Below are 27,471 nucleotides of genomic sequence, written 5' to 3' on the forward strand. Positions count from 1 at the left end.
TGTTTGATTTTTCAAGAAGGTGATGAAAGTTAATAATGGATTGTCAGGTGAGGATGAGTTATCTGGCCTTGCAAAGTGGTGGAAGAGTTTTTCACAGAAACAGACTATTTCTGCCTGTTCTGGTAAAAAACATATCAATTTACAGATTGATACACTAGCCTCAGAATATTAGTTGCTTTGGCATAATTGTAAGATTACTGTGCTTGAAGCTAAACCACAGTAATACATTTTATTCATGATACCTCCTTGGTGCCGAAAGAAATAGTTTAGAAATAATTTCGCTACCATACACAGTTCATTAAGAAAAGTGGGAGCCTTGTTTAGCCAGACAATTCCTCAACCAGCATAAAATTATCATGTTGTGCCATCTTGTTTGTTTCTAGTTTAAGCCAGTATACAGAATACAGTGTGGTTGATTAAGTCCCAGATTGCCAGCTCATTCTCATTCATTCAGTACCAAGTGAATACCTATTAATGGAGTACACTTCATTAGGTGAATATTGGACATTAAGGTCAGAAGCCCCAGTAGATTCTCTGCATTCTGTAAATGCTGTGTGAAGGTTAGCTTCCTATTATCTGTCTTTGTTCCTAAAGCAGTCCTTTTGAAAAAAATACTGAAATTCCATGAAGGGAATAAAATCTTTTGGAGACAACAAAACAAGCATAGAAAAAGTGTTGCACATATCCATGAGGAATGCAGTCAGAAAAACATATCAGTATTTAGATAGAAAAATCTGTGTGAAATCTTGAAGTGAAAAGGCTATCTAATAGATAATATTAGACATGAACACTGGAGTATTAGTTCATAAGTTTTGCAATGGTTACATTTGCATAATCCGAGATGAGCAGACCTCCTCTTATTGTACCATTTTATGTATGTGTGTGTGTGTGTATATATATACATATATATATATATATATATATAATGTCGGAATTATAGAGAAATTTCCTTAGCGAGTATCCCATGCATTTTGCAAACCTTGAGGAAAAGGCTAAGAAATTATAATCATGGGATTATAATGAAAAATCTGTATTTAAGTGTTCTTGATCTCAATAAAGCATATCTAGAGAAAAGGATTCAACACTGTATCTGCATTAGTGAATGGCACAACATAACTGTTATATAAATTATATATCAGCAGTTTTTGAAGGATATACAAAAATATTTACTGTTAAATTGATGTGAGATCTTATTGTACACTATCTTCACTGTTGTTTATAATTTCTATGGACGGCATTATTAAGAAACAGTATTTCTTAAAGAGGAGTTACTGAAATAGATGTTAAGCTTAATTCATTACTCTGTGTAGAATATATTATGCCTTTAAATAAAAACTGTTGCAAGTCTTTATCCAAATGAAATAATTTCTTGCTGTGGCATATTTTGTATGAAAATGGAAAACGAATTGCATTCTCAGTAGTGAAAAGGTTATATGTTATTCTATTTTGGTACATTTTTAGGTGAAAATGGCAAACTAAATGTGGAAATAACAGAATGAGTAAGTCTTGGATTTATTCTAGATATCATTTGAATGAATTTAAAAAGTATAAAGAAATCAACTGAAAGACAAAGCTGGTAATATGTAGGACAATGTTCAAATTCATATTAACATAAAAATCTGAGAGTTGGTTTTGAAATAAAACAGTTGATCAGTCAGACGACTACATATATGAAAGTTCTGGAGACAAAATAAATGGCATCACTGGCAAAACCATGGTTAAAATTCAGATATCCAAAAAGAACTTCAGCAGTAATATTCAAGAATGTGTAAGCAGAGCTTATCTAAGAGTGTATGGTCACTTAAACAGAACTGAATGCAAAAGATTAACTAAACAATTTTTGAAGCAAAATTTTCAAAGAATACTTAAGGGATAACTAAGATATAGTTACATTAAATTTTTATCTTCTAAAGCATCTAACATGTGAAATCTGAAAATAAGATAAGTGATAAATAATGGACAAAAATATGAAAGACAGTTGTTGAGCAGAAGCTAGTTATTAAATGTTGTGTTAGGCTGCCAAATCTGGTACATCCTGTGAGAGCGCACACACACCAAAAAATGATGATCATGATGGGAATTTTCAAATAAAAGGAGTGTTTTTCAGCTATCTGATTAACTTCTTGTTCTTGTCAGATGTCATCTTCCAGGAGGTTGACTACCATTAGCTTCTACGGTTTTGTGCTTCTCTTTTGCATTCTTCATAGGACAAAAAGGTCCAGTCCTTAATATTTCTCATCCAATCTGTTCTTTGTTTGTCTTCCTCTTCTTCTTTTTCCTTGTATCATTCCTTCTAGAAGTGTTTTTTGTAGGGATTCATTCCTTAGTATGTGACCAAGGTAGGTGGTTTTCCTTTTCTTAATGGTTTTCAACAGATTCCTATCTTCTCCAATCATCTCTAATATTTCTAAATTAGTTTTTTTGGCAGTCCACGGGACTCTAAGAATTCTTCTGAGGATCCACGTCTTAAAGGCTTTTAGTTTATTTTCACAATATTTTGATATTGTCCAGGTTTCTGCTCCATATAGCAGTGTTGACCATACATAGCATTTGGAGAGCCTAATTCTTGTTTTTGTGTGAATTTCATTTGAGGTCAGAATGTTTTTCATGCTAATGAAGGTTGATCTAGCAATTTCTATTCTTAATATTTCCTTATCACACTTTCCATTCTCTGTAATTAGTTGACCCAAATATATATAACTCTCTACTTGATCTAAAGTATTTCCTCTGATCTTAATATTTATATCAGGTACTTTCCCTTTTTCTCTTGTTACCAGCATGGTTTTAGTTTTTTTGAAGTTGAAATTAAGTCCATATTTTTCACTTAGCTTCAGCGTCTCTTCTAGTAGGTTTTGAAGAGCTTTTATATTTTCAGCTAGCAGTACTGTATGATCTGCATATCTTAAGTTGTTTATATTTCTGCCTCCTATGCTGACTCCTTTAAATTCTTCTAATTGCTGGAAGATATTTTCAATATAGAGGTTAAACAATATAGGAGAAAGAACACAGCCTTGTCTGATACCCTTCTTTACTGGAAATTCCTCTGAGATTTCTCCTGATATTTTTATTGAGGCAGTTTGCTCCCAATATAGATTTATCAGTAATCTGGTATCTTTACCATCTACTCCTAAATTTCTGATGCATTTGATTAATTGTTCATGTTGTATATTGTCAAAGACCTTTGTGTAGTCAATAAAACATAAGTAGACATCTTTCTGCTTCTACAGATATCTTTCTGTAATAGTTCTGATGTTGAAGAGTCCTTCTCTAGTTCCTTTATTTTCTTGAAAACCAAATTGTGTTTCATTAATTTCCATTTTGGTTTTATGTTTATTTCTTTCTAGGATGATATATAATATAACTTTTGCTATCTGACTGATCAGACTGATTGTTCTGTACTCTTCACATTTGATTGTCTTCAATTTTTTAGGTATTGGTAGGAACGTTGAGTGCTTAAAATCTTTTGGCAAGTGTCCAGTTTCGTATATTTTGTTACATACTGTATGTCAGTCAGTTATCTTATAGCCTTATCATCTAAAGCCTTTAGATATTCTGCCATAATTTCATCCATTCCTTGAGCTTTTCCCGGTCTCAGTTTCCTAATGGCATTTGTTACTTCCCAGGTAAGAATAGTAGGCCCCCCTAAATCTTCTTGCATTGGCTTATCTATTCTATTATGATTGTAGAGTTCCTTTGAATACTCTACCCATCTATCCCTTATTTTGTCTTTTTCCATTAGGATGTTTCCATTGGTATCTTCAATGCAATGAGAGCCTACCCTTTTGCAAGATTTGCTAATTTGCTCCCTAACTTTTTCATGAAGTTCTCTGGTTTTGTGCTTTTTGTCCAGAAGTTCAATTTCCTTGCATTTGTTGTTGGGCCATAGTTCTTTTGCAATCCTACATTCTTTCCTAATCTCCTTGTTTAAGTTCTTATATTTAGGACGATTTTTGTGTTTCTTTCTTTCCTCCATATTTTCAGTATCTTGTCATTCATCCAGGGTTTACTCGTTGTCTTCTCAAATTTGGGAATTGTTTGTTTTACTTCCTTTTTTATGCCCTCTTTAAATTTCTGCCATCTATCCTCAATCTCATCTTTAGGATAAGGATGCTCGGTAGAATCATGAACATTAACAGCAGTGGATTGTGCCAGTTCCTTTAAAAATTTATCTTGTATTTCTTGCTTTTTAAGGGATCCAAGATCATATTTTTCTATGTTTATAGGTTTCATTGTTTTCTTTAATTTTATTGCTGCTTTAATGACCACAGGGTTGTGGTCTGATCCAATATCAGCCCCTGGGTATGTTTTAGCTTGTAAGATGTTATTCCGGAATCTTTTTTTAATCATTATATAGTCAATCTGGTTCCTACAGCTGTCTCCGGGACTTATCCATGTGTCAAGTCATCTAGGAGGGTGGCTAAATAAAGTATTTGCTATTACCAGATTGTTTAATTTACTTAAATTAACTTATCTGATTAACTTACTTTCATAGAAATCTGCAACGAAAATAATACCATATTTCAAGTAATTAACTGTTCTTTTTTTTTTTTTTCCTATACTTGTTATACTAATCATCATGCATATCAAGGATTTAGGTCTAGCATGGCCGTTCTGGCCTTAGAAGTCATCGTTTAAGAGGACGTCCTGGTTTTCTTTTTCCTAATGGCTTGTACTTGAAGGCTTGTTTTGGTAATCTTTCTGTTTTCATTTTTTGAATGTGTTCCATCCATTTATGTTTATATTTTTTAATTTTTTCTATTACTGGTTCTTGGTTTATACTAATCATATGCATCAAAAATACAATAAAATTCATTATATATGATTACCATAAATATGCATTCATATTTCATAAGTACTTTTTTTTAAAAAAAAAATAAGCAGATTTTTTAAATTTAACAAAGAAAATTCATTGTCATAAATAACTGATGTGATGTTCTTGGAGTACATTGTACTTTGTAAGCATTACATTATTAAGCTTAATTTATTGCTTCCTATCAAGTTTTCTTTGAAATTAACCCATTATTTATCAGGTTTACGATATGTTATTATTTTTTATTTTTATTTTTTATTTTTATTTATTTAATTTCTAACCTAACATAATACTCTTAGGATTCATGAAGTTAAATTTGGGTTGAGCACTTTCCTTTATACTTCTGGCGTTTTTGCTAACAGGCAAATGTTCTACATGTAATTTATTTACAGTGGATATTCAAGTGGGTGTGCTGTGTTAGGCAACATTGTTTAAAAAAAAATCATCAAATTTGTATAAAAACTTAATTAATGAGAAAAAAGTACCATTTTATACATCAGTTTAATCCTTCAGTTCCAAGATATAAATTTCAAAGAGACAGACTTGGTTTAACTTCTTTCACAATTTTTAATTTGATCTCATATTTTCAGTTGGCAAAAAAGTGTACACAAAATATCTTCAGCACTGTCTCAGGTTGTTGTGAAGAATAAAAATAAATAGCAGTTAAAAAAATACATGGTTATCTAACAGGAAACCACAAGTAATAACTAACTACGCTTCACATTTTGGCTGCCGATAATTTACTGAGTAGAACTAAGCTATCTGTGCTACTGAGAGCCCGTGCAAATTTTAGTCAGTGTTCTTGCACCTGCCTGTGTGCTGCGTACTTTATGCTAACCTTTATCTGTTAAAAATGCATGTTGATGCCTCATGGCAGACTCCACATATGGAACCACATTTCTCTTGCTTCACATATAACAAGTCAGTGTGCTTTCACAACAGAGCTCAATTTTGATTGATAGTCACACTGTGAATGTCCTGATTTTTGTAACAATTCATGACTCTTTATTTCAAGTAAATAACTTTTGAGAAATTATTTCTTCATGAATTTTCTGGGAGTGCAGCACACCTAGCAGACCCAGAATTTATGCCCCTGTTTGCTAATTTGTCCCTTATTCCAAAAAGCCCAAATTCCTCTTTTTTTATTCTTTTTTTTTTATTATTTTCATTATTAATCTACTAATTACACTGAAAGCTATACCATAAATATCTGAAGCATTTTGCTTGTTCTTTATTTTTGACCATTATTGCTATTGTCTACATTCTGTCTATTGTTATAGTTTATCTTTTAATTGATTATTTCTCAAGCCAAATGTGTTTCATCCGTTTCCATTCAGTTACTGAATTCTGGAAACATGTAATTTATTCTACATGTTTTGAGGATAAAATGATCAAACCTAAAGAACAAGCAAAATGCTTCAGCTATTTATAGTATAACTTTTAGTGTAAATAGTAGATTAATAATGAAAATAATAAGAATAAAAAAAATAAAACAGAGGAATTTGGGCTTTTTTGGAATAAGGGACAAATTAGCAAACAGGGACATAAATTCTGGGTCTGCTAGATGTGCTGCACTCCCGGAAAATTCATGAAGAAATAATTTCTCAAAAGTTATTTATTTGAAATAAAGAGTCATGAATTGTTACAAAAATCAAGACATTCGCAGTGTGACTGTAAATCAAAATTGAGCTCTGCTTGAAAGCACACTGACTTGTTATATGTGAAACGAGAAATGTGGTTCTATATGTGGAGTCTGCCATAAGGCATCAATATGCATTTTTAACAGATAAAGGTTAGCACAAAGTATGCAGCACACAGGCTGGTGCACGAACTGACTAAAATTTGCATGGGCTCTCATTAGCACAGATAGCTTAGTTCATTGACAATGATATTTTCCCAAGTTTCAAAATTTCTTATGCACTCTTCTTTTCAGTATGAAATTCAGATTTATCCAAACTCTACACTAAATGATCATCATTCCCAATCCTCTGTATACTCTTGTGTTCTGAACCACTGAGAAAATATTACTGTCAACAATAACCTAGGCAGTGAGACTTCTTATTCCTTGCATCTTCTCTGCATGTGAATTTGTGCATGTTTATGTTGAAATGTGTTAATGTTGTAATAGCTAGCCCATATCCTGAAGAGAAATCTCCATTTAAATTTGTCTATTATCAAATCTAATAAATCAGTCAACTCAGTTAAATCTATTATTAATCACATTTATTAACTTGAATAATGTCCCATTTATGCCATTTCATTATAAAGCAGCTTTTCTTTTGGTATATTAAAAAGCATAAATATGATCCTGGCTATCCCAATTGGCCTGAATCCAGCTTGTCCTTTCCCACAATTTTTCTTAGTCTTATCTTAAGTGTGTGCATAGATTTTATCTATGTAGGTGGATGCTATGAGAGCTTTACTCCACTTACGCGGAATTTTATTTTCTGAACATTCCACCTGAATTATGCAGTGTAGCCACTGTGAATCTCTTATATTTCCATATTTGACTATCTCAAGTTGAATATCATCTACTTCAGTTGCCTTTCCATGTTTGAAGTTTCATGTTTTTACTTCATGTCTGCTACTCCTGGTTGGCCAAGCAGTTAATGTATCAACTTTCCAGCCAAGCCTCACCATCAAACCCTGTCATAGGCATTGATATTTGTGAATGTCTTTAAGTGGGAGATGAATTTCTTTGCCCACCTGAAAGAAAACTGTCTCTAGAGCAGGATATCTGGATTATGTAAAAAATAAATACAATAAAAAAATATAAAATTAGAAACATAAATCCTTAGCCAAACAACGTCAGTAATGTACTGTAGGTTTTACAGTCTTTCAAGAGTGGGAATAGTGTTTAAAAAAGGTATCCTGATTATATTTCTTAGGAATGTTTTCTACTGGCTGTTACTATACTGCTTATTTCATTTAACACACATCCAGGATATCCCTATCTTTCCTGCAGAGGTTTCTGTGGTTAAGAAGTTCAGTATAATTATTCTGGTTTTATGACCACATGTTTATTAAAGAAAACTGTTTTTAAAACTAAACAAGTACTAAAAACAACACCCGACAAGTTTCGTTAGTCGTCAGACTGACATCTTCAGGGGTAAAGAGAACTAAAAGTTTAAAGCACAAACTATTAGAAATTACAAAAATTAGTTCATTTGTTGGTATTGTGAACATCAAAACAGTTCGTTAAAAAACCAAATAACAGATCTATACAACTTAATGCGTGTTAGCTGGAGACAATGCTATTTGTTGTCACATTCTGTGGTTCACGTTGACTCTGTCCGAGGTCTGAAATTGGTACAGTTTTAATAAACAATGACGAAACTTGATTTAAAATCAAACCTTGGTTTTTTGTTGCATTGCGTAGGAATTTTAATCATATTTGCTGCCTCTTTGAATTTTCTTGTGAAACAATTCTTATCTATATAGGACATGTTTGTTCTATCCCAGAGTACATCATGACCGGTAGAGGTTGTGTGAAATGCCAATCCCAATTTATGTTCTCTCTTATTTTGTACATCCTTTTGATGTTTGCTCATGCAGATTTCTCCAGCTCTCCCCGTCTGGCCCACATAGCAGATGCCACAGGAACAGTGAATATTATAAACCCCTGGTTTTTTCATTGGGTGATGTGGAGGTTTTGGAGGATGAAGAGATCTTGATATTTTTTCAAGTGGAAAGTCACTTTTATAGTGTATTTGTAGAGAAGTATGGCTAATTTATCTGTTGCATTCTTGATATAAGGAAGGATGACTGCATTCTTGAAATCTTGTTTAAGTTTCTTGTAGGTGCTGTATTGAGAATTTTCTTAATTAACTTAGTATTGAAACCATTCAGTTGTAGGATCTGTGTTAAGTATTGTGTTTCTTCTTTCCGTTTTTCTTCTGTACTGGGGATGTTCTATGCTTTATCCCTTAAGGTTTTTATTAGGCATATTTTTTGCTTGGGGTGAAGTACGTGCAGAAAAAACAGATCATCGTTCTCCATCTATACAAAACCAACAAACACAGGAAGATTTCTGCACGCTACTTCACATCACCACCCCAACCAAAAAATAGGCCTAATAGAATTCTTAAAGGATAAAGCATACAGCATCCCCAGTATAGAAGAAAAACGGAAAGAAGAAATACAATACTTAACACATCCTACAACTGAATGGTTTCAATACTAAATTAATTAAGAAAATTCTCAATACAGCACCTACAAGAAACTTAAATAAGATTTCAAGAATGCAGTCATCCTTCCTTATATCAAGAATGTAACAGATAAATTAGCCAAACTTCTCTACAAATACATCATAAAAGTGACTTTCCTTCCACTTGAAAAAATATCAAGATCTCTTCATCCTCTGAAACCTCCATATCACCCAATGAAAAAACCAGGGGTTTATAATATTCACTGTTCCTGTGGCATCTGCTATGTAGGCCAGATGGGGAGATCGGGAGAAATCTGCATGTGCGAACATCAAAAGGATGTACAAAATAAGAGAGAACATAAATTGGGATTGGCATTTCACACAACCTCTACCGGTCATGATGTACTCTGGGATAGAACAAATATGTCTTTAAATCAAGTTTGGTCATTGTTTATTAAAAAATTTACAAATTTCAGACCTTGGACAGAGTGAGCGTGAACCACAGAATGAGACAACAAATAGCATTGTCTCCAGCTAACACGCATTAATGGTTGTATAGATCTGTTATTCGGTTTTTTAACGAACTGTTATGGTGTTCACAATAAATGAACTAATTTTCGTAATTTCTAATAGTTTGTGCTTTAAACTTTTAGTTCTCTTTATCCCCTGAAGATGTTAGTCTGATGACTAACGAAACTTGTCGGGTGTTGTTTTTAGTACTTGTTTAGTTTTAAAAACAGTTTTCTTTAATAAACATGTGGTCATAAAACTGGAATAATTATATTGATCCCTATCTTTAGTTTTTATATCATCTTTACCATCTGATTCTTCTTGAAGTACTCTTTCTTCCATTTCTTAGCTTCTCAGTAGCCTCTAGCACATTTACCACCTTCATTAGCTTTCATATTCAGCTGATAGAAGAAAATTTTCAGAATAAGTCTGGTTGTTATCGGAGAACTGGGCCATTCTTGGAAATTGAGCAAAAGTGTGAGGACTAGATTTTTCCTTACTTGAAGAGTAGTGAATGTGTGCAATGAGTGAACGGTTGCCAGAGCCTAATGTGGGTGCCATGATTGTGAATGAGTTTAAAGCAAACTATGATATTATGCAAATATTAGATAGTGCTTGACATAATGTTAAGGTCCTCTCTTGATTGATCTGCAGATTCCATGGAGTTGCTTGTGTAATAATAAATGATTTTTGATGATGGCTGATGTGACTATTTAGTTGTTAAAAAAAAATCAGAAAAGTTTCAAACTTTATCATCAGTTTTATCTACACCTATCTTACTCAAGTGTACTATAGAGTAGCTGGCCAACTGGTAAAAAGGCTTAGATTGTTTATAACAGTTCTTCATGGTTTGAGACATCAGATAAAATTATAAAATTTATCAAGTTGTTAATATTTTACTGGGTTTCCATCTTTATAGCACAAATCACAACCATTGTCAGATACACAATACTCAACTAGACTTTTTTAAATAGTAATTGAAAAGGAACTAATGTCCTCTCATTCCTTTTCATGTTGGCAGGCATTGAAGCTACGTCAAAACTGGCTAGTATCTCGGTACTTTGATCGGTGAGCACTTTCATTAATTAAGAGGTCTATGACTAGGATCCTGAAAATTGAGTATCTGGAGCTCAGGCTCATGCATGGTAAAGAACTTTGTGAAGAATTATGTGTTATAGATGATAGACCTACATTTCAAGAGAAAAACCACAGATCACACACTCTGTTAGCAATAATTTTATCAAAACGACTGAGTTTTCTTCAGAAATTATAAATTAGAATTTCACTACTCATCGAAACTGAAGTACAGATCCCTAAAGTGCTTTGGCATGTATACTATCCTTCACAATTTCTTGATACTGTATCTGACAGAAAAATATCTTTCCAAAGTAAAACAGTGCAAGAAAGACTTGAATATGCAGAAGATTTAATGCTAATGGTGCTGCTTAAATATTCTGGCAGTTGGCTTCATTAACCTAATATACCATCAAGAAGAAGGATACAAAAGCTCGTACTCTTTGTATTTTAATGTATACGGACATAATTAAGTTTTTTATATTACTACAACCCACGAAAAGCTGGAAACCTATATATAGTACATTACTGTGAGTGGACTAGTTTTTATTTATTTATTTTTAATTTGCTCTAGAGATCAAACATTACACTTCAGGCTTCGTATTAGCAGGGTGTTGGTCTCATACTGGACAATGAAATTCATCTGTCACGTAAGCATAATTACATAAATCCAAGCTCATGATTTACAAACCTGCAACCTATTGGTTGGAGAGCAGGTAAGCTAACCACTCAGTCAACCAGGCTGTCAGAGATATGTACTGAAACAATGACATTTATATATATTAGCTCTAATGTAGTCACTGTTTGGTGCATTTGTGCCAAGATATATTTATCCTTGTGCAAATTGATCAAATAGTCACTGCTCTGATACTTGTGCTATAAGATATGCACAGTGATGAACAGTAAACTCACTAAAGCAAACTTTTTGGAAACACGAGAATAATTATAGAAAATTTCCTTTAATGTTGATTATGAGACTTTGGTCAAGGACATTTTGATAGTTTATAATAGTGAATGAGTATGTTATGAAGGTGTGTCTGCACAACAGTGCACCAACACAAATGGAAATGGAAGTTGCAAATTAAACTTACTTTAAAAAAAAAAATTTCGATATTAAACCATATTAGTTTATTTGCTTTTACTTCATATTTATTATGCATGGATTGTTCATCAGGAGGAAAAGAATGATATTGGAATTACCTGATAAATGCACATAAAAGACTGTCTAACTACATTTATGTATATTAGAATTTATACATTGTAAAATGTCATAAAAACAAATGTGTTGATATTCATTCACTTTTCTTTTGTTTTTAAATATAGGTGATGACATGAAGGTAGTAGAAGGTGATGATGATTGGCAATTTGTTAGTTTAGGTGAACAGGTAAGCTTTATACAAACATATTCTCATATCTAGGGTTTTTGTGGGAATGATTTATACTGAGAGCATTACATGGGATAGAATTGTAGACATATTCTCATATCATTAGCTACTTCTGGCTTCATTAGGATCATATTAATAAAAGCTAAGTTGAGCAAGCTCATGAATTTCATTCAGGTACAAATCTTCGCAATTTATATATATGGAGGACGTATTTTTAAGGACTTATTATTAGTTTAGGTTGATTGTTAACATTACTGCTATCTTCTTGTTTTGCCAATGTCTATGTTATTGCAGTATATCATGATCATGTCAGATAGCATGTATAATCATTCTCCATTGTTTTTATTACTGCGGGTGTCCAAATCACCTCATGAGAATTCTCATCTCTTAAAATTAATGTGACATGGAATCATTTTGGCTTAGTCTCTTGATAACCCACTTACAGATGTTATGTTCAGAAGTTTTCTCTTTTTTCTTTTAGCTCTTGCTAACTGATAACCATCTTTTCTAATTTTTTATCATATCACTATATGTCATATATAATTTTTTTCCCTTCCTGTGATGGTTGACATGGTATACAATACATCCATATATTAATGCTACAGTTAATTTACTTTTATATTGAAAACAAGATGATATTAACGTAACATCTCCATTCATCTTCTTTAACTCTGATGTGTCATTGTTTCTTTAACCTATGATGAGTTTATCATAGGTGGCTGTACTTTGTAATAAGTTGGCTTAAACATATGCTCCTCATTTTATTGTTTCCAAAAGTGATTTCTTCCATAAATTTCACCAAGTGAAACCACAGCAGCAGTTCTTAAGGGACTGAATATTACTGCAAAACCTGCAGGTATTCTTTAATTGTTCCGTAAGTCTTTTTATCAATTCACTATCAGCCACACGAACGCCAATACCTATCACAAAAAATCAAAAATGATACCAACAAAACATGATTACATAGCATCCCGGCATAGCTAATGCAGTACAATCAACCAGCACTGACAAATCCAACAATGCTGTCAAATGTAGACTAGATGTCAGACACCAGTAGAAGATCTTTACGATTTTCATTGCCATTGGTTGCATGCTTGCTGCATAAATATTGATGGAGCTGCATATAAACATCTCAATTAAACCAACTTTTCTTCTCTTCACTATGCCTCCTTTCAGTAAAACTGTTCCTGAGTAAAACAAGTTGAAAGCTTGGAACGGCACCTTGTTGTTATTGACTAAACTTTCTCCCCTAAAATCACATCACTCTGAGCCAAACCAAAACAGATTTACAATCAAGACCGTGACAAAAAAATTCCCTCTCCCACTACTGCCAGCTCCTTAGCATCATTGTTTCGACTGTTCATAACTCATAACTAAAAATAAAAAATACACTGCTCTCATCCTAAACTCCTGCAGCAAAAGTGACAAAATGCTAAAGGATGACATCACCAAACTAACTTAAAAATGCAGTTTTGATCCCAGAAAAGTTACCAGTTGTCACCACTTCATGACCACTGACAAAAGAAGGGGTAGAATGAAAAATCCTGTGATTGGTGAAGGTAACCTTACACACTGGCTGGTTTATCAGAATTAATGGTGGCATGAACAGCCTGAAAGGCACTTTTCTCCAGTTGCACATATGAGCCCAGCTTGACCTTACATTTAGCCAGAATGAACAAGGTCATCAATTTTGCCAGCAACTAGAAGAAAAATGGCAAAGCGGTGAAGGAACATGGAACATTGACCGTAAAAGAGAAATGCTAGTGCAAAAAATTGCACTAGCATTTGTGTTGGCAATGTCAAAGACATTGGCAACACAAATCACAAATAACCTTACACGTAAAGTACCTGATAACCCCAACCTCTTTCCAAACACTGTGGACTGCTTATTCACTACTAATTCCTCCAAGTGAGTAAGAACGTCAAGTTGGTGTTCTGTGACTTCTATGCCTCAGTCCCTTGGTTGCATTACTGCTTTCAGCCTTCCAATCCAAGCACATATATATACACTGAACACTACTGAAGTAATTTTCACCAGCATGGAAGCATATATCCCCCCATTCTGTGATAAATTCCCATTCTCTATACAAGCCTGGGTTATCCAAAAGATGTGCCAAGGCTGAAGAACTAGGCATATGACAGCTGGCTATCATCAAGAACACTACTTTCCCTGCATACACCAATGCCCAAAACAGCTGCAAGAAAATCAGCAGTGCATTAAAAACTGCAGTAAAGCTGCATCATGCCTAAAGTAGTTTGTGCCTTTTGGTCTCTTTTCAAAACATTTGGCCATAACTTTTGCCCAATTCTATTCCTTCCACTACTGCATCCAAACCCTTCTATTAAGTTTCCATCCACAGAAAAAGCCAATCTCCTGGCATACTTTTCTTCAGATACATGCATAGTCAATTCAGATATCAAATTTCAAAAGCTTATATAAATCAAGGGTCTAGAAATACTACTCATATCTACTGGTCACATAACAATATTACTTGCACATAGTATGAACTGTTGTAAAAGGTGTTTGTATACACATTTTGCATTCAGTGTGATTTCCCTATATACACACATCAAATTATATGCAATAATTTGTAAGATCTGGCATCTAATTACCAGTCTTTCAGGATATCTGAAAGACTGGTAATTCTTTCAGATATTGATTCTGGTTACAAAGCAGCTGAGTTTTGAAGTTGAATAATGCAAACAAACACCTCCTGCAATTTAATGTATGCATCTCATAAATAAACAAGTTCCTCCACATTTGAAATATCTGTAGAAGTATCTAGATGACAACTTACTACTGGAGTCTGATTTTTTTTAAACCAATTTTTACTTTTTGACATCACCAGTAACTGACACACATTCTTTGCATTTCCTGTCATTTTGATACTTTCTGCTACTGAGTCTATGAAGTTTTTGAAGTCAGTAGAGGATTTATTGAATGTAGCTTTATAATAGGCTGTATTAAAAAGGCACATTGGGTGTTTTACAATCTATCTTTCTTTGGAGAGCAACTTGAGATGTTTTCTGGGAGATTTCTCGTCAAGTCCATGTCACAGACTTTTGTGAAAATTGAACTAAAGGCCTTGAAAACTTTGTAGTAATCTGGAGTTTTTCAGCAGTCCCACTATATTTCTCATACATTACAGAATGCAAATTCATCTTCACATTATATATCACTGCACTCACTCTATTTATCATTATTCTCATCCATGCTTTTGTACAAACACCCAGGCACATCTAGTTTCCCTCACAAGCACTTAAAACCAAACTCTTCAAATGTAATCATCATCATCATCAAATTCCTGCCATGTACCCTTAAGGGGATGTACAGGATATGATAGTGCTACATGAAAAATTTACATCATTACTAACTTCCTATCTACAATTTTCCTCCAAATCAATCTGTTACTTGTCAAGACAACATTATCAGATCTTATATTTCTATCGTCTAAGGCACATTGTACCGAATCAATCCACCTATATCTGGGTCTTCATCTGGGTCGTTTTCCTGCCAAGTTGGCAGAGAACACTTGTTTTGATAATCTTTCCTCACCCATTCTGTTTAAGTTACCATACCACCTGAAATTAGCTCTGCTTACGCATTCCTGGATGCTGACAATATCAAGTTCTTTCTTCTTTCCTAATATAGGGGGTCCTTGAGTTACGTCAGAGATCTATTTCTATGGACAGACGTAAGGCGATTTTCGATGCAAGTCGGAATTACCATAGCCTAAGTTACTTACATAACCTAAAACACCCTAAAGTTATATGTATATATATCAAGAGACAGAACTAGGACATAGGAAAATGAAAGGGAGAACATAATTACTGTATAGTACAGAAAAATGACAAAAATGAAACTGTAATAAAAAAACAAACATATAAATGAGAACAATCCCCAAAATGACAAATGAAACTGTACATTCTGTACAGGTGATTAAACAAAAATGAAAACAATTCTTTACCTTTTATCCTATGTGGTTGGCTTGCACACTGGAAGGGGCTTTGCAAGGAGGGAGAGACTGACTGACTTAATGGAAGGAGGCTGGAGAATCAGGACAGGCTGCGGATTTGAAGTGTCACCCTATGCCTTCTTATTGGACCTCCAGATGACAGGCAGTTGACCCTTCCAAATGCCCTTTAGTGCCCTTGGATTTTCAGCCTGATAGACCAACAAGGGCTTCAGTTTTAAGTCACCAGCAGCATTAGCCCCAAGAAGCAAAGTCAGTCTCTCCTTATATTGCCAGGTGCTGCCTTCTCCTCATTGGCGATATAGGTACGATTAGTCATACATTTCCAAAATAGGCCTGTCTCATCCACATTAAACACTTGCTGAACACTGTAGCCCCCCCCCCCCCTCAATTATTATCTCAGCCAACCCCTCAGGAAACTCACTAGCAGCTTCACCTTGCACCTTAAGGTTATGTAAATTGCCCCTAGCCTTAAACTGCATAAACCAACCTTTACTAGCATTAAACTCTTCATCTGCATTCGTTTTCCCCCTTTCCCTTTTCAATGCCTCAATCTTTTCGCCTTTCCTTGAATTAACGTGAGGCTAATTGCGATACGGTGTTGATGCTGGTCTTCCAGCCAAAGAACAAGAAGCTTTTCCATCTCAATCATGAGCCTACTACTTTTTTTCGTAATCACAGTTGATTACATGGGCACCAATCCTTTCATGTGTTCAAGGATGCAAACTTTATCCTCGATAATAGTCCCGACTGTGGTACGACGTAAGTTCAACGCGTGGCCGATGTTCGTTGCCGTTTCTCCCTTTTTTGCCCTTTTAATAATGTCTAATTTCAATTCTAATGTAATGGCTTTCCTTTTCTTCAACACACTGCCATAGGAAGAGTCTGCCTTACGTTTGGGAGCCATACTGAAGGGTAAAAAGTCGCAAAAAAACACAAACACAAAAGTGAGAGAGCGGATGTAAACAAAATACGCGGTACCCAAAGAGTTTATGCCCAAGCAACACCACATCTCCCAAACAAATGCTGCATAACGGCATATATTTTCATCACGCTCGCAAACAAGTTCGCAGGCGACATTTGAATTTTATGTCGTGCTGCTTCAAGTCGAAATTTATTTTTTTAATTATTTATGGGATTACGGCCGTAAAGTCGAGGACGACATAGGTCAGGGACACCCTGTATCCTCGTTTTTAATATGATATTCCCATTGAAGCCATCTGTTCACGCCTCTAATCTTTCTCAGAACTCTCATATCTGCGGTCTCTAGTCTTTGGTCAAGTGTTTTACTTCTGACCCAGCTCGCAGATCCATAAGTTAAAACTGGTTTGAACACTGTTTTGTATACAGCTAATTTAGTGTTCCGACTAATTTCTCTCTTATTCCATATGAATTTATTCAATTGACTTCCCACCATACCAGCTTTGCTAATTCTGTTGTCTATTTCTATATTTAATTTACCATCTTCACTAAAAATCGTGCCTAAGTAGCTGAAATGTTTTACTTGTTCCACAGGTGTTCCGTTCACAACGCAGTTGACATTTTCAACAATTCTACCTATTTTCATTATCTTTGTCTTTTTATTGCTGACCTTCATACCATATCTGTTGCAACAGTTATTCAATTTAGTCAGAGAATCTTGCAGACTTGTAGCGGATTTATTTAGAAGTATAACATCGTCCGTATAAAGCAAAGAGCTGACATTAACATCTCCAATTCTGATATGTTTAATACCACTTTCCTTCTTCATAATGTGATCCATATAGATAATGAATAACATAGGGGATAATGTACATCCTTGTCTCATACCAGATTTAACATTAAACTATCTTCCTGTACATCCTTCAATTCTAACTGCTGACTTAAAACTCAAATAAAGACTAAGTATTGCTTGATATAATACCCCATTGACACCATATAACTGTAGCATATTGAATAGCTTCTCTCTTGGAACCTTGTCATATGCCTTTTCCAAATCGACAAAACTTAAATACAGATCTTTGTTATATTCCCATTACTTTTCAACTATTTGTCGTAAAGTGAAGATCTGATCCTGACAGCCTCTATTTGGCCCAGCTTGTTCTTCACCAAGCTTTTCTTCCACAATTCTGATTCTTCTCAACTGTTTCTCAAGTATACTTGCAAAGATCTTGCCAGGAACACTCAGTAGGGAAATACCTCTGTAATTCTCACATTCAGTTTTATTTTCCTTTTTATATATGGGTACTAAGAGCTCTACTCCAATCATCGGGAATTTGCCACTCTGTCCAGGCATTCTGAACTATGCAGTGCAGCCACTGTAAGACTTTTATACCACCATACTTCAGCATTTCTGGTCGAATATCATCTACTCCTGCTGCCTTTCCACATTTCAAGCCTTTGATGGCTTTTTCTATTTCAAGTATGAATATGTATTCCTGACTGTATGCCTGTTGAGTGTTTTTTACCACTGTGCTGTCATCACTGCTTTTTTCATTTTGCAATTTTTCGAAGTAATTACTCCATACTTCAAGGATATCTTTCTCTCCAGTTTTCATGTCTCCTTTATCATCTCTATCTCCTTTTACAGCACTCTTTCCTCCATTTCTAAGCTTCTTCAACAACCTTCAGAATATCTTACCACCTTCTTGATATTTATTTTCTATGTTCTTGCCAAAGTCCTCCCATAACTTTTGTTTAGCTAGTTTTACACAGTGTTTAGCTTTCTTACATTTGTCTCTGTATTCTCTAAGAGCACAAGCTGACTTATTTGCCAGGAGATTTTGATATGCTTTCTTCTTTTCTTTCATTGTCTCTTTAACTTCCTGTGTCCACAAGGGAGTTCTGATTTTTTTATCCTTACAGACAACCTCACCACATGCCTCTCTGGCAGAATCAATCAATGTTTTCTTCAGAGTTTGCCACTGAATCTCCAAGGTTTGGTTCCTGTTCTCAAACTCTTTTCATTTTTTCTTCAATAATATTTGTATATTTTAGTTTACAGTTCACATCTGAGAGCTGCTCAACTTTTATTTGCTTTAAAACTTTCTTACATGTCATTCTTTTTAATATGAAATTCAATTTTATCCTGCTTAAGACTAAATAGGGATCACTTCCAATTTCAAATCCTCTGTACACTCTGGTGTCCTGCACCAGGGAGAAAACATCACTATCAACAATAACATGGTCAATGAGACTTTTCTTATTTCTTGCGTCTTCTCTCCATGTGAATTTGTGCATATTTTTATGTTGGAACATGGTGTTAGTAATAACCAGTCCATGTCCTGAGTAGAAATCCAAAGCTAATAATAATGGCAGTTATTTGCCATTATTATTAGCTTTGCTCTTTTCTCTAAATTTTCCCAAAATATTTTTGTGTCTGACAATCATTTCCTACTCTGCTATTTAGATCCCCAATAAGGTCCAACTCTTCCTTTTTCATTGTGTCAGTTGCTTTCTCTAAAGACAAAAAATTCCTCCACTTCTACCTTAGTAGAATCTTCTGTAGGATCATAGGCACAAATAAGTCTCATTGTCTAGTTCCCCATTCTGATATTTGCCCACACCACTCTACTTGAGGCTGCCTTCCATTCAAGAAGATTAGCTTCGTATTTAGTGTTGAATACTATGGCTACTCATTCTTTTCCTTGATTTTCATTGCCTGAATATAACATATTGTATTTATTGCTCAAAAATATCTCACCAGTTTTTGTCTTTTTTGTTTCTGTCACACCTATTATGTCGATCTGGTACTTATCTAATTCCTCAGCTAGCTCCATTTCTTTGCCATTCAGGCTTCTTACGTTGATAGTACCGATCTTTAACTCTGGTGATTTTGAGTTGGGGGGTTTGTTTTCAGATTTGTTCCAGTAGCTGACTTTTCACTGTTCGCCCTGGTTCCAAAAACAACGGGGGCTTTGTTTAACCGGGCGACGCCTCAGTCATGAAATTTTGTCATGTTGTACCATCATTTTGTATTTTATTTTAAGCTAATAGGAATATAATTTGGTCGGCTAAATTCCAAATTGCCATCCCATCCTCGTTCGCTCAGTATCCAGGTAGATACCCAACAGGGTGCATGATGATAAGGTGAGGATTGGACATTAGATCAGAAGCCCTGGTCTGTTCTCTACATTCTTTTAAAGGCTATGTTGAGATCTCCTCTCAGTTATATAGCTTTGACCCTTGAGCATACCCTGATGATGATGATGATCATTTCTCTTATAACTGAATCATTTACAATCACATCATGACCCTCGTGTTATGCCATAGCAACAATCCTGTATTCTTGATTCTTTTGTCCCTTTTACTTCACTCATCAATTCATTCACATCTTACTTTTCCTGTTTCAAATTAATTATTCTGATGAACACAATCATGTCATCTGCTCATTCCGCTTGCCTACATATTGCTTTGGTCATATCACTAACCTTTCCAGAAGACAGAAATACTTTCCTGTCTCATTCATTCAGTACACGCCTAAAAATTTCGTTTTTAGACATGTACTGAATTTATCCTCCTTATTTTCATATCCTTTTTCATCTATTTCTTTCTTCTGCTATCCTTTAGTACTTTCCAAGTTTGGATCTCATTTTTTACTTGTCATACTGTTTGACAAGTTTTTTTCCTACTCTCTTGTGCTACTCTTTGGTATTGTGAACCACTTATCGAAGCTTCAAAATTTCCAACATTATGCCAAAGTTTTTTTTTGTTTGTTTGTTTAGTTTTTCTTTCTGCTACTTGCTTTCAAAATTTTGACACTCACTTTTACCATTTTTATATTACTATCACCATTGTGTATGTGTCAGTCCTTTCATTTCTAATTTCCTTTTTGCACATTTACAACCTGTCATATCTTATTTTCTCACTGATTTCAAATTATGCTCAAGTTCATCAATACCGCAACTCATTTCTGACATGTTCTAGCACCATAATCTTTTCTCCCCCACAAACTGCTCACCTTCACCAATGCATCATACATTTCACACACTAAGTTTTTCATGTCACACTCAAATATCTCTATATAAATTTTAATTTACTTAAGTATTTCTGGTTTTATTAAAAAAAAAGTACTTACTATGTTATGAAATTAGTTTTTTTGAATGTGAACTTTTTATGCAAACATCAATAGATTTTGGTTTTTCTTTGTATTTCTAGCAAAACTTTGGAATTAGAACAGCTGGATTGGAAGAGAAAGCTACTGCATGTCAGATGTTAGTGTGCTATGCAAGAGAATTAAAGGAAGGTTTTGCAACTTACGTTGAGGAAGTTGTTAAACTGATGGTGCCTATGCTGAAATTTTATTTCCATGATGATATCCTTTTAACTTTTATTCAAGGCATTGCATTTGACTATAAGAAGCATTTTATATTTAAAGATGTGTTGAAGTTTAATAATTTATTGTAATGTATTAGTCGGTACCGATATATAATTTTATTTACATGTAGCAAGCATATTAGATAGTCATTCCTCTGCAACCTGAGAGCATTTCCCATAAATTTAGTTTTGGCCAGCCTACTTATCACTAACGTATTAAGACATTGCCATTCATGCTTTTGTGAGAAGGAATATTAATGTGTTTGAAGCCATGATTGAATATATTTCATTATCATAAGGCTTTAAACCTGTACACAAATTGAAGAAAGAAATAGTAGCTATTTATAAAATAGCTACTATTTCTAGTAGCTATTTTATTTTAGGGTATCTATCTTGATACTGAACGAACGAGGATGAGCTGGCAATTTGGAATTTAGCTGACCAAATGGTATTCTTATTCCAATATACAAAATGATGGTACAACATGACAAAAGGCCCCGTTGTTTTTGCCAAGGAACCAGGGCAAACAGCGAAAAGTCAGCTACTGGAACAAATTTGAAAGCCCCCCCCCCAACTCAATATCATCAGAGTTAAAGATTGGTACTATCAACATAAGAAGCCTGAATGGCAAAGAAATAGCTGAGGAATTAGATAAGTACCAGATCGACATAAAAGGGGTGATTGAAACAAAAAAGACAAAAACTGGTGAGATCGCTTTGAGCAATAAATACAAAATGTTATATTCAAGTAATTACAATCAAGGTAATGAAGCAGTAGTCATAGTATTCAAAACAAAATATGAAGCTAATCTTCTTGAATGGCAGGCAGTTTCAAGTAGAGTGATGTGGGAAAATATCAGAATGGGGAATTGGACAATGAGACTTATTTGTGCCTAAGTTCCCACAGAAGGTTCTACTAAAGTAGAAGTGGAGGAATTTTTTGATGCTTTAGAGAAAGCAACTGACACAATGAAAAAGGAAAAGTTGGTCCTTGTTGGGGATCTAAATAGCAGAGTAGGAAATGATTGTCAGACATAAAAATATTTTGGGAAAATTTAGAGAAAAGAGCAAAGCCAATAATAATGGCAAATAACTGTTGGATTTCTGCTCAGGACATGGACTGGTTATTACTAACACCATGTTCCAAAATAAAAATATGCAAATTTTCACATGGAGAGAAGAGGCAAGGAATAAGAAAAATCTCATTGACTATGTTATTGTGGATAGTGATGTTTTCTCCCTAATGCAGGATGCCAGAGTGTACAGAAGATTTGAAATTGGAAGTGATCACTATTTAGTCTTGAGCAGGATAAAAATTGAATTTCATATTGAAAAGAATGACATGTAAGAAATTTTTAAAGCGAGTAAAAGTTGAGCAGCTCTCAGATGTGAACTGTAGACAAAAATACACAAAGATTATTGAAGAAAAAAATGAAAGAGTTTGAGAACAGGAACCAAACCTTGGAGATTCAGTGGCAAGCCTTGAAGAAATCCTGATTGATTCAGCCTGAGAGGCATGTGGTGAGGTTGTGTGCAAGGATAGAAAAATCAGAACTCCATGGTGGATACAGGAAGTTAAAGGGGCAGTGAAGGAAAAGAAGAAAGCAGGAGTAGATGATATTCGACCAGAAATGCTGAAGTATGGTGATATAAAAGTCTTACAGTGGCTGCCGTGAAGTTCAGAAGGCCTGGACAGAGGGACGAATTCCTGATGATTGGAGTAGAGCTCTAAAAGTACTCTTATATAAAAAGGGAAATAAAACTGAATGTGAGAATTACAGAAGTATTTCCCTACTGAGTGTTCCTGGCAAGATTTATGCCAGTATACTTGAGAAATGGTTGAGAATAATTGTGGAAGAAAAGCTTGTTGAAGAACAAGCTGGTTTCAGGCCAAATAGAGGCTGTCTGGATCAGATCTTCACTTTACGACAAATAGTCAAGAAAGCATGGGAATATAACAAAGATCTGTATTTAAGTTTTGTTGATTTTGAAATGGCATATGACAAGGTGCTAAGAGAGAAGCTATTCAATACGCTACAGTTATATGGTGTAAATGGGGCATTATATCAAGCAATATTTAGTCTGTATTTGAGTTTTAAGTTGGCAGTTAGAATTGAAGGAATGTACAGGAAGATGGTTTAATGTTAAATCTGGTGTGAGACAAGGATGTACATTATCCCCTCTGTTATTCATTATCTATATGGATAACATTATGAAGGAATGTGGTATTAAACCTGATATCAAAATTGGAGATGTTAATGTCAGCTCTTTGCTTTATGCGGATGATGTTATACTTCTAAATAAATCCGCTACAAGTCTGCAAGATTCTTTGACTAAATTGAATAACTGTTGTAATAGATATGGTATGAAGGTCAGCAATAAAAAGACAAAGACAATGAAAATAGGTAGAATCGTTGAAAATGTCAACTGTGTTGTGAACGGAGAACCTGTGGAACAAGTAAAACATTTCAGCTACTTAGGCACGATTTTTACTGAAGATGGTAAATTAAATATAGAAATAGACAACAGAATCAGCAAAGCTGGTATGGTGGGAAGTCAATTGAATAAATTCATATGGAATAATACAGAAATTAGTCAGAACACTAAATTAGCTGTATACAAGACAGTGTTCAAACCAGTTTTAACTTATGGATCTGAGAGCTGGGTCAGAAGTAAAACACTTGACCAAAGACTAGAGACCGCAGAATTGAGAGTCCTGGGAAAGATTAGAGACGTGAACAGATGGCATCGGTGGCAATATCATATTAAAAACGGGGATATTTGGAAAGAACTAGACATTGTCAGCATCCAGGAATCTGTTAGCAGAGCTAATCTCAGATGGTATGTTAACTTAAACAGAATGGGTAAATAAAGATTAGCAAAACAAGTGTTCTCTGCTAGGTTGGCAGGAAAAAAGACCCAGAGGAAGACCAACATGTAGGTGGATTGATACGGTACAGAGTGCCTTAGATGATAGAAATATAAGATCTGATAATGTTGGAGTCTTGACAAGTAACAGACTAATTTTGAGGAAAATTTAGATAAGAAGTTAGTAATGATGTAAATTTTTCATGTAGTACTGTCATATCCTGTACACCCCTTGAAGGTACATGTCAGGAATTTGATGGTGATATAAACATAGGTATGCCCAATTCTTGTTGCAAACTGAAACAGCAAAATCAGATATGAATCCTAGATGTATAAGATGTTTTTGGAGAATTCAAAGAAAAAGAGCAGAGGTAATAACTTAATAATGGTAAGTACTTTCTAGATTTCTGTTCTGGACATGGAATAGTCATCTCTTCAGTGCTATTTTCAGATTGATTTAAGATTCAAGTATGTACAAAGAATTTTAAAGAGTAAACCACCACCCAGTGTTGAGCAGGATAAAAGTGAGTATCCCATTGAAAAGAACAATCTCTGAATTGTCTAGAGTAAGAGTATCTGCCCTTAGAGAATGTAGAAAGTCGAAAACTTTTGAACAAGATAAAAAGGAGTATTCCATTAAAATGAAGAAAAATCTCTGCATTTGGAATACAGAAAATATATCAAAATTTAGCAAACTGTCCAATTTCTTTATTTTTAACTTGCATCTGAACTGGTGGGTTCATCTGACGTTGTTTTGTTGAAGCATATTGACTTTTTTAAAATTTGGCTAGTGATAGTCATGTGCAACAGCATGTAGTCACTCTGGTTGTTGAAAATATTGATGCTGGTTATATATCTTCTCTGAAATCAGCTCAGAGTGGCCTTTGCCTTCAAAATTTCACTAATGTACTGTGACCTTGTTCCTCAGAACCATTTTAATACCGGAAGTGCTGCTTCAACTAAGAGTGATCTGCTGATCTAATGTTCAGATTCAGTAATGAAGAGTTGGTGTTGATCTAGGTACGCTACTATTCATCCTATTCATCATGGCTAATAATTAGTACTTTTGCTCCACAGATGGTAAGCAGTTGTCTTCAAATAGTGATGGTTTGTTATAGTGTCACTTCATGTGACATTTCAGTATACCGATCTTGCTAAACTGATGAAGACAAAGTTGCCCAGTTTCCCTTTGAGTGCTTAACTGGCTCAGCCTTATCAGCTTGATGTAGTCTGTATCAATCAAGATTTATACTGTTGACCTGAGGAATTTTTGAATTATATTTTCTTTTCACAGAATTCTGACCCTCATTTCCACAACTTTCAGAGGTCTTCTTTGGCTGAAATGTGCCCGAGCTTCAACTTACAAAAGTTCTTGTATTAGTCAGTTTTGGCCTTCTCATTCTTTTTAAAAAAACAAACAAAAAAAACCAGCATATGTTACTGTTACACTACCATATGCTAATGAGATGCCTCATTATAAAAGCCCCAATCATAAATTTTTTGATATATCATTTTGTTCACAAGAATCGTGCTCTTTAATTTGCTATACATCAGACACTCACTATAGTAAATCCCTAGGTACCAGAGAAGTAATTTGTTATAGGGCAAGATTCAATGTAGTGAATTCAAGAGTTTAAAAAAAAAGACTCATCCTTCACTCCATTCCCAGAAAACAAAGGAAATGGCACAGAAAATAAAACAAAGGAGATGACAAGAAATCACAAAATACAGAGAATTGGCAGAAAACACAGAAAATGACAACGTAAAAGAAATACCAATGTAAGCAGTAATGGAAGACCAAAAGAACTAGATAGAGTATGAAATTATAAAAATAAAAATCTAGAATTAACTTTTTAATTTTGAAATGTTACATTAGCTTAAATTAATGTCACTTAGTCAAATTTTTAATGGAATTTGTGCCAATATAACATTTATATACACACGTATTCACAAGAATATAGTAAATATATTACTTAAATATTTCAACCAGAAACTAATTGGTCATCATCAGTGCATCATAATCATAAGGTGAAGCTACACCAAAGAATGTTAATCCTATTTACAGAGCTCAGCCACATGCTGGATTCTGCCTAATGGGTGGTTATAATAAAATAAGATTATAATTAAAGCCCAAATATAAAATTAAGTGATTTGAAATAAAATTAAATTAGATAATGAAATGACACAGCGTTATATTAAATTTTGAAAAAATAATAATTAAATGGAGGGAACATTGTTGCTTGACATTTATGAAGACGAAACTCCAAAATCTTAACAATAGAGAGACAGTCATTCTGATTTAAATTTGGGCTGCATAGAAGTGTTTCAGCACGCTCTTTAAATAACTGCTTAAACCTATACCTGCACTGATGTAAAAGAAAAGGTGAGTACTGGACCATAGGATATCATGGTTAGTGTCCACTCCATGCTGAGCAAGGCCAGGGTTATTATTGTTAATATAAGATTGAAAAAATGACTACAAGAATACCAGTGTTATGTTAACAACAATAAATCTGCCCTTGCTCAGCATGGAGTGGACACTGACTGTGATATCCTATGGTCTAATACTCACCTTTTACATCAGTGCAGATTTAGGTTTGAGTTGTTATTTAAAGAGAGTGCTGAAGCACTTCTACACTGCCCAAATTTAAATTGAAATGACTGTCGTCTCTCTATTGGAAAAGTCTCATCCTCATAAATGGCAAGCAATAACATTCAGAATATTATATAAATTAAATATATAAGATATCAAATGGTGTGAGAACCATCAATGAGGGAAGTTTTTAAATTTTATTTCAAATCACTTCATTTTATATTTGGGTCTTAATTGTAATCTTATTTTATTTTAACCATCCACTTGGTGGCATCTGGCACATGACTCAGCTATGTAAATAAGATTAACATTCTTTGTTGTTGTTGTAGCTTCACCTTGTGATTATGCTGATGCACTGATGATGAACAGTTAGTTTCTGGTTGAAATATTTGCAGTAATAAAATTACTATATTCTTGTGAATACGTGTGTGTAATAATATCACTTAATGTACACATATACTAAATTGAATATGCACATTACAATCAAGAATAACCTGAAAACTTAGGCAATGAGTCAAATATATATAATTCTCTCTCTCTCTGTCTACAGTTAGAAAGAAAGCAGGAATGCAAATAGTAAACAGCTAGTTTGCATTAGTCAGCCTAAGGGCAAGGATTGGCACAGCTTTTGTGAACAGTTAGCTTGAGATAGAGAGCTACTGTCCATCATTCTGTCTGATTTTGTCCATATACCATTTGTGTAAATCATTTTCTCCTTTCCGTTGACTGACTAATGTGGGATGGCTGTTCATCACTTGTGTCCCTTCCAGTGGCGGCCGGTGAAATTTTAAGTGGGGGTGCTGCCTATACAAAATA

General features: G+C 34.3%; 1 protein-coding gene across 1 annotated transcript in view; it reads left to right on the forward strand.

Annotated features, from left to right (window-relative positions):
• Positions 1 to 27,471, forward strand: part of Karybeta3 (karyopherin beta 3) — a 348,737-nt gene that overhangs the window by 208,635 nt on the left and 112,631 nt on the right. The window contains exons 18-19 of the mRNA XM_090396827.1: positions 11,865 to 11,926; positions 21,037 to 21,193. Coding sequence (XP_090252953.1) covers positions 11,865 to 11,926; positions 21,037 to 21,193 — 219 coding nt within the window. The remainder of the gene's footprint in view (positions 1 to 11,864; positions 11,927 to 21,036; positions 21,194 to 27,471) is intronic.

The sequence above is a fragment of the Typopeltis vanoorti genome, chromosome 8, assembly GCF_054136105.1.
Source record: "Typopeltis vanoorti isolate ZY-2024b chromosome 8, IOZ_Tvanoo_1.0, whole genome shotgun sequence".
NCBI classification, from domain to species: domain Eukaryota; kingdom Metazoa; phylum Arthropoda; class Arachnida; order Uropygi; family Thelyphonidae; genus Typopeltis; species Typopeltis vanoorti.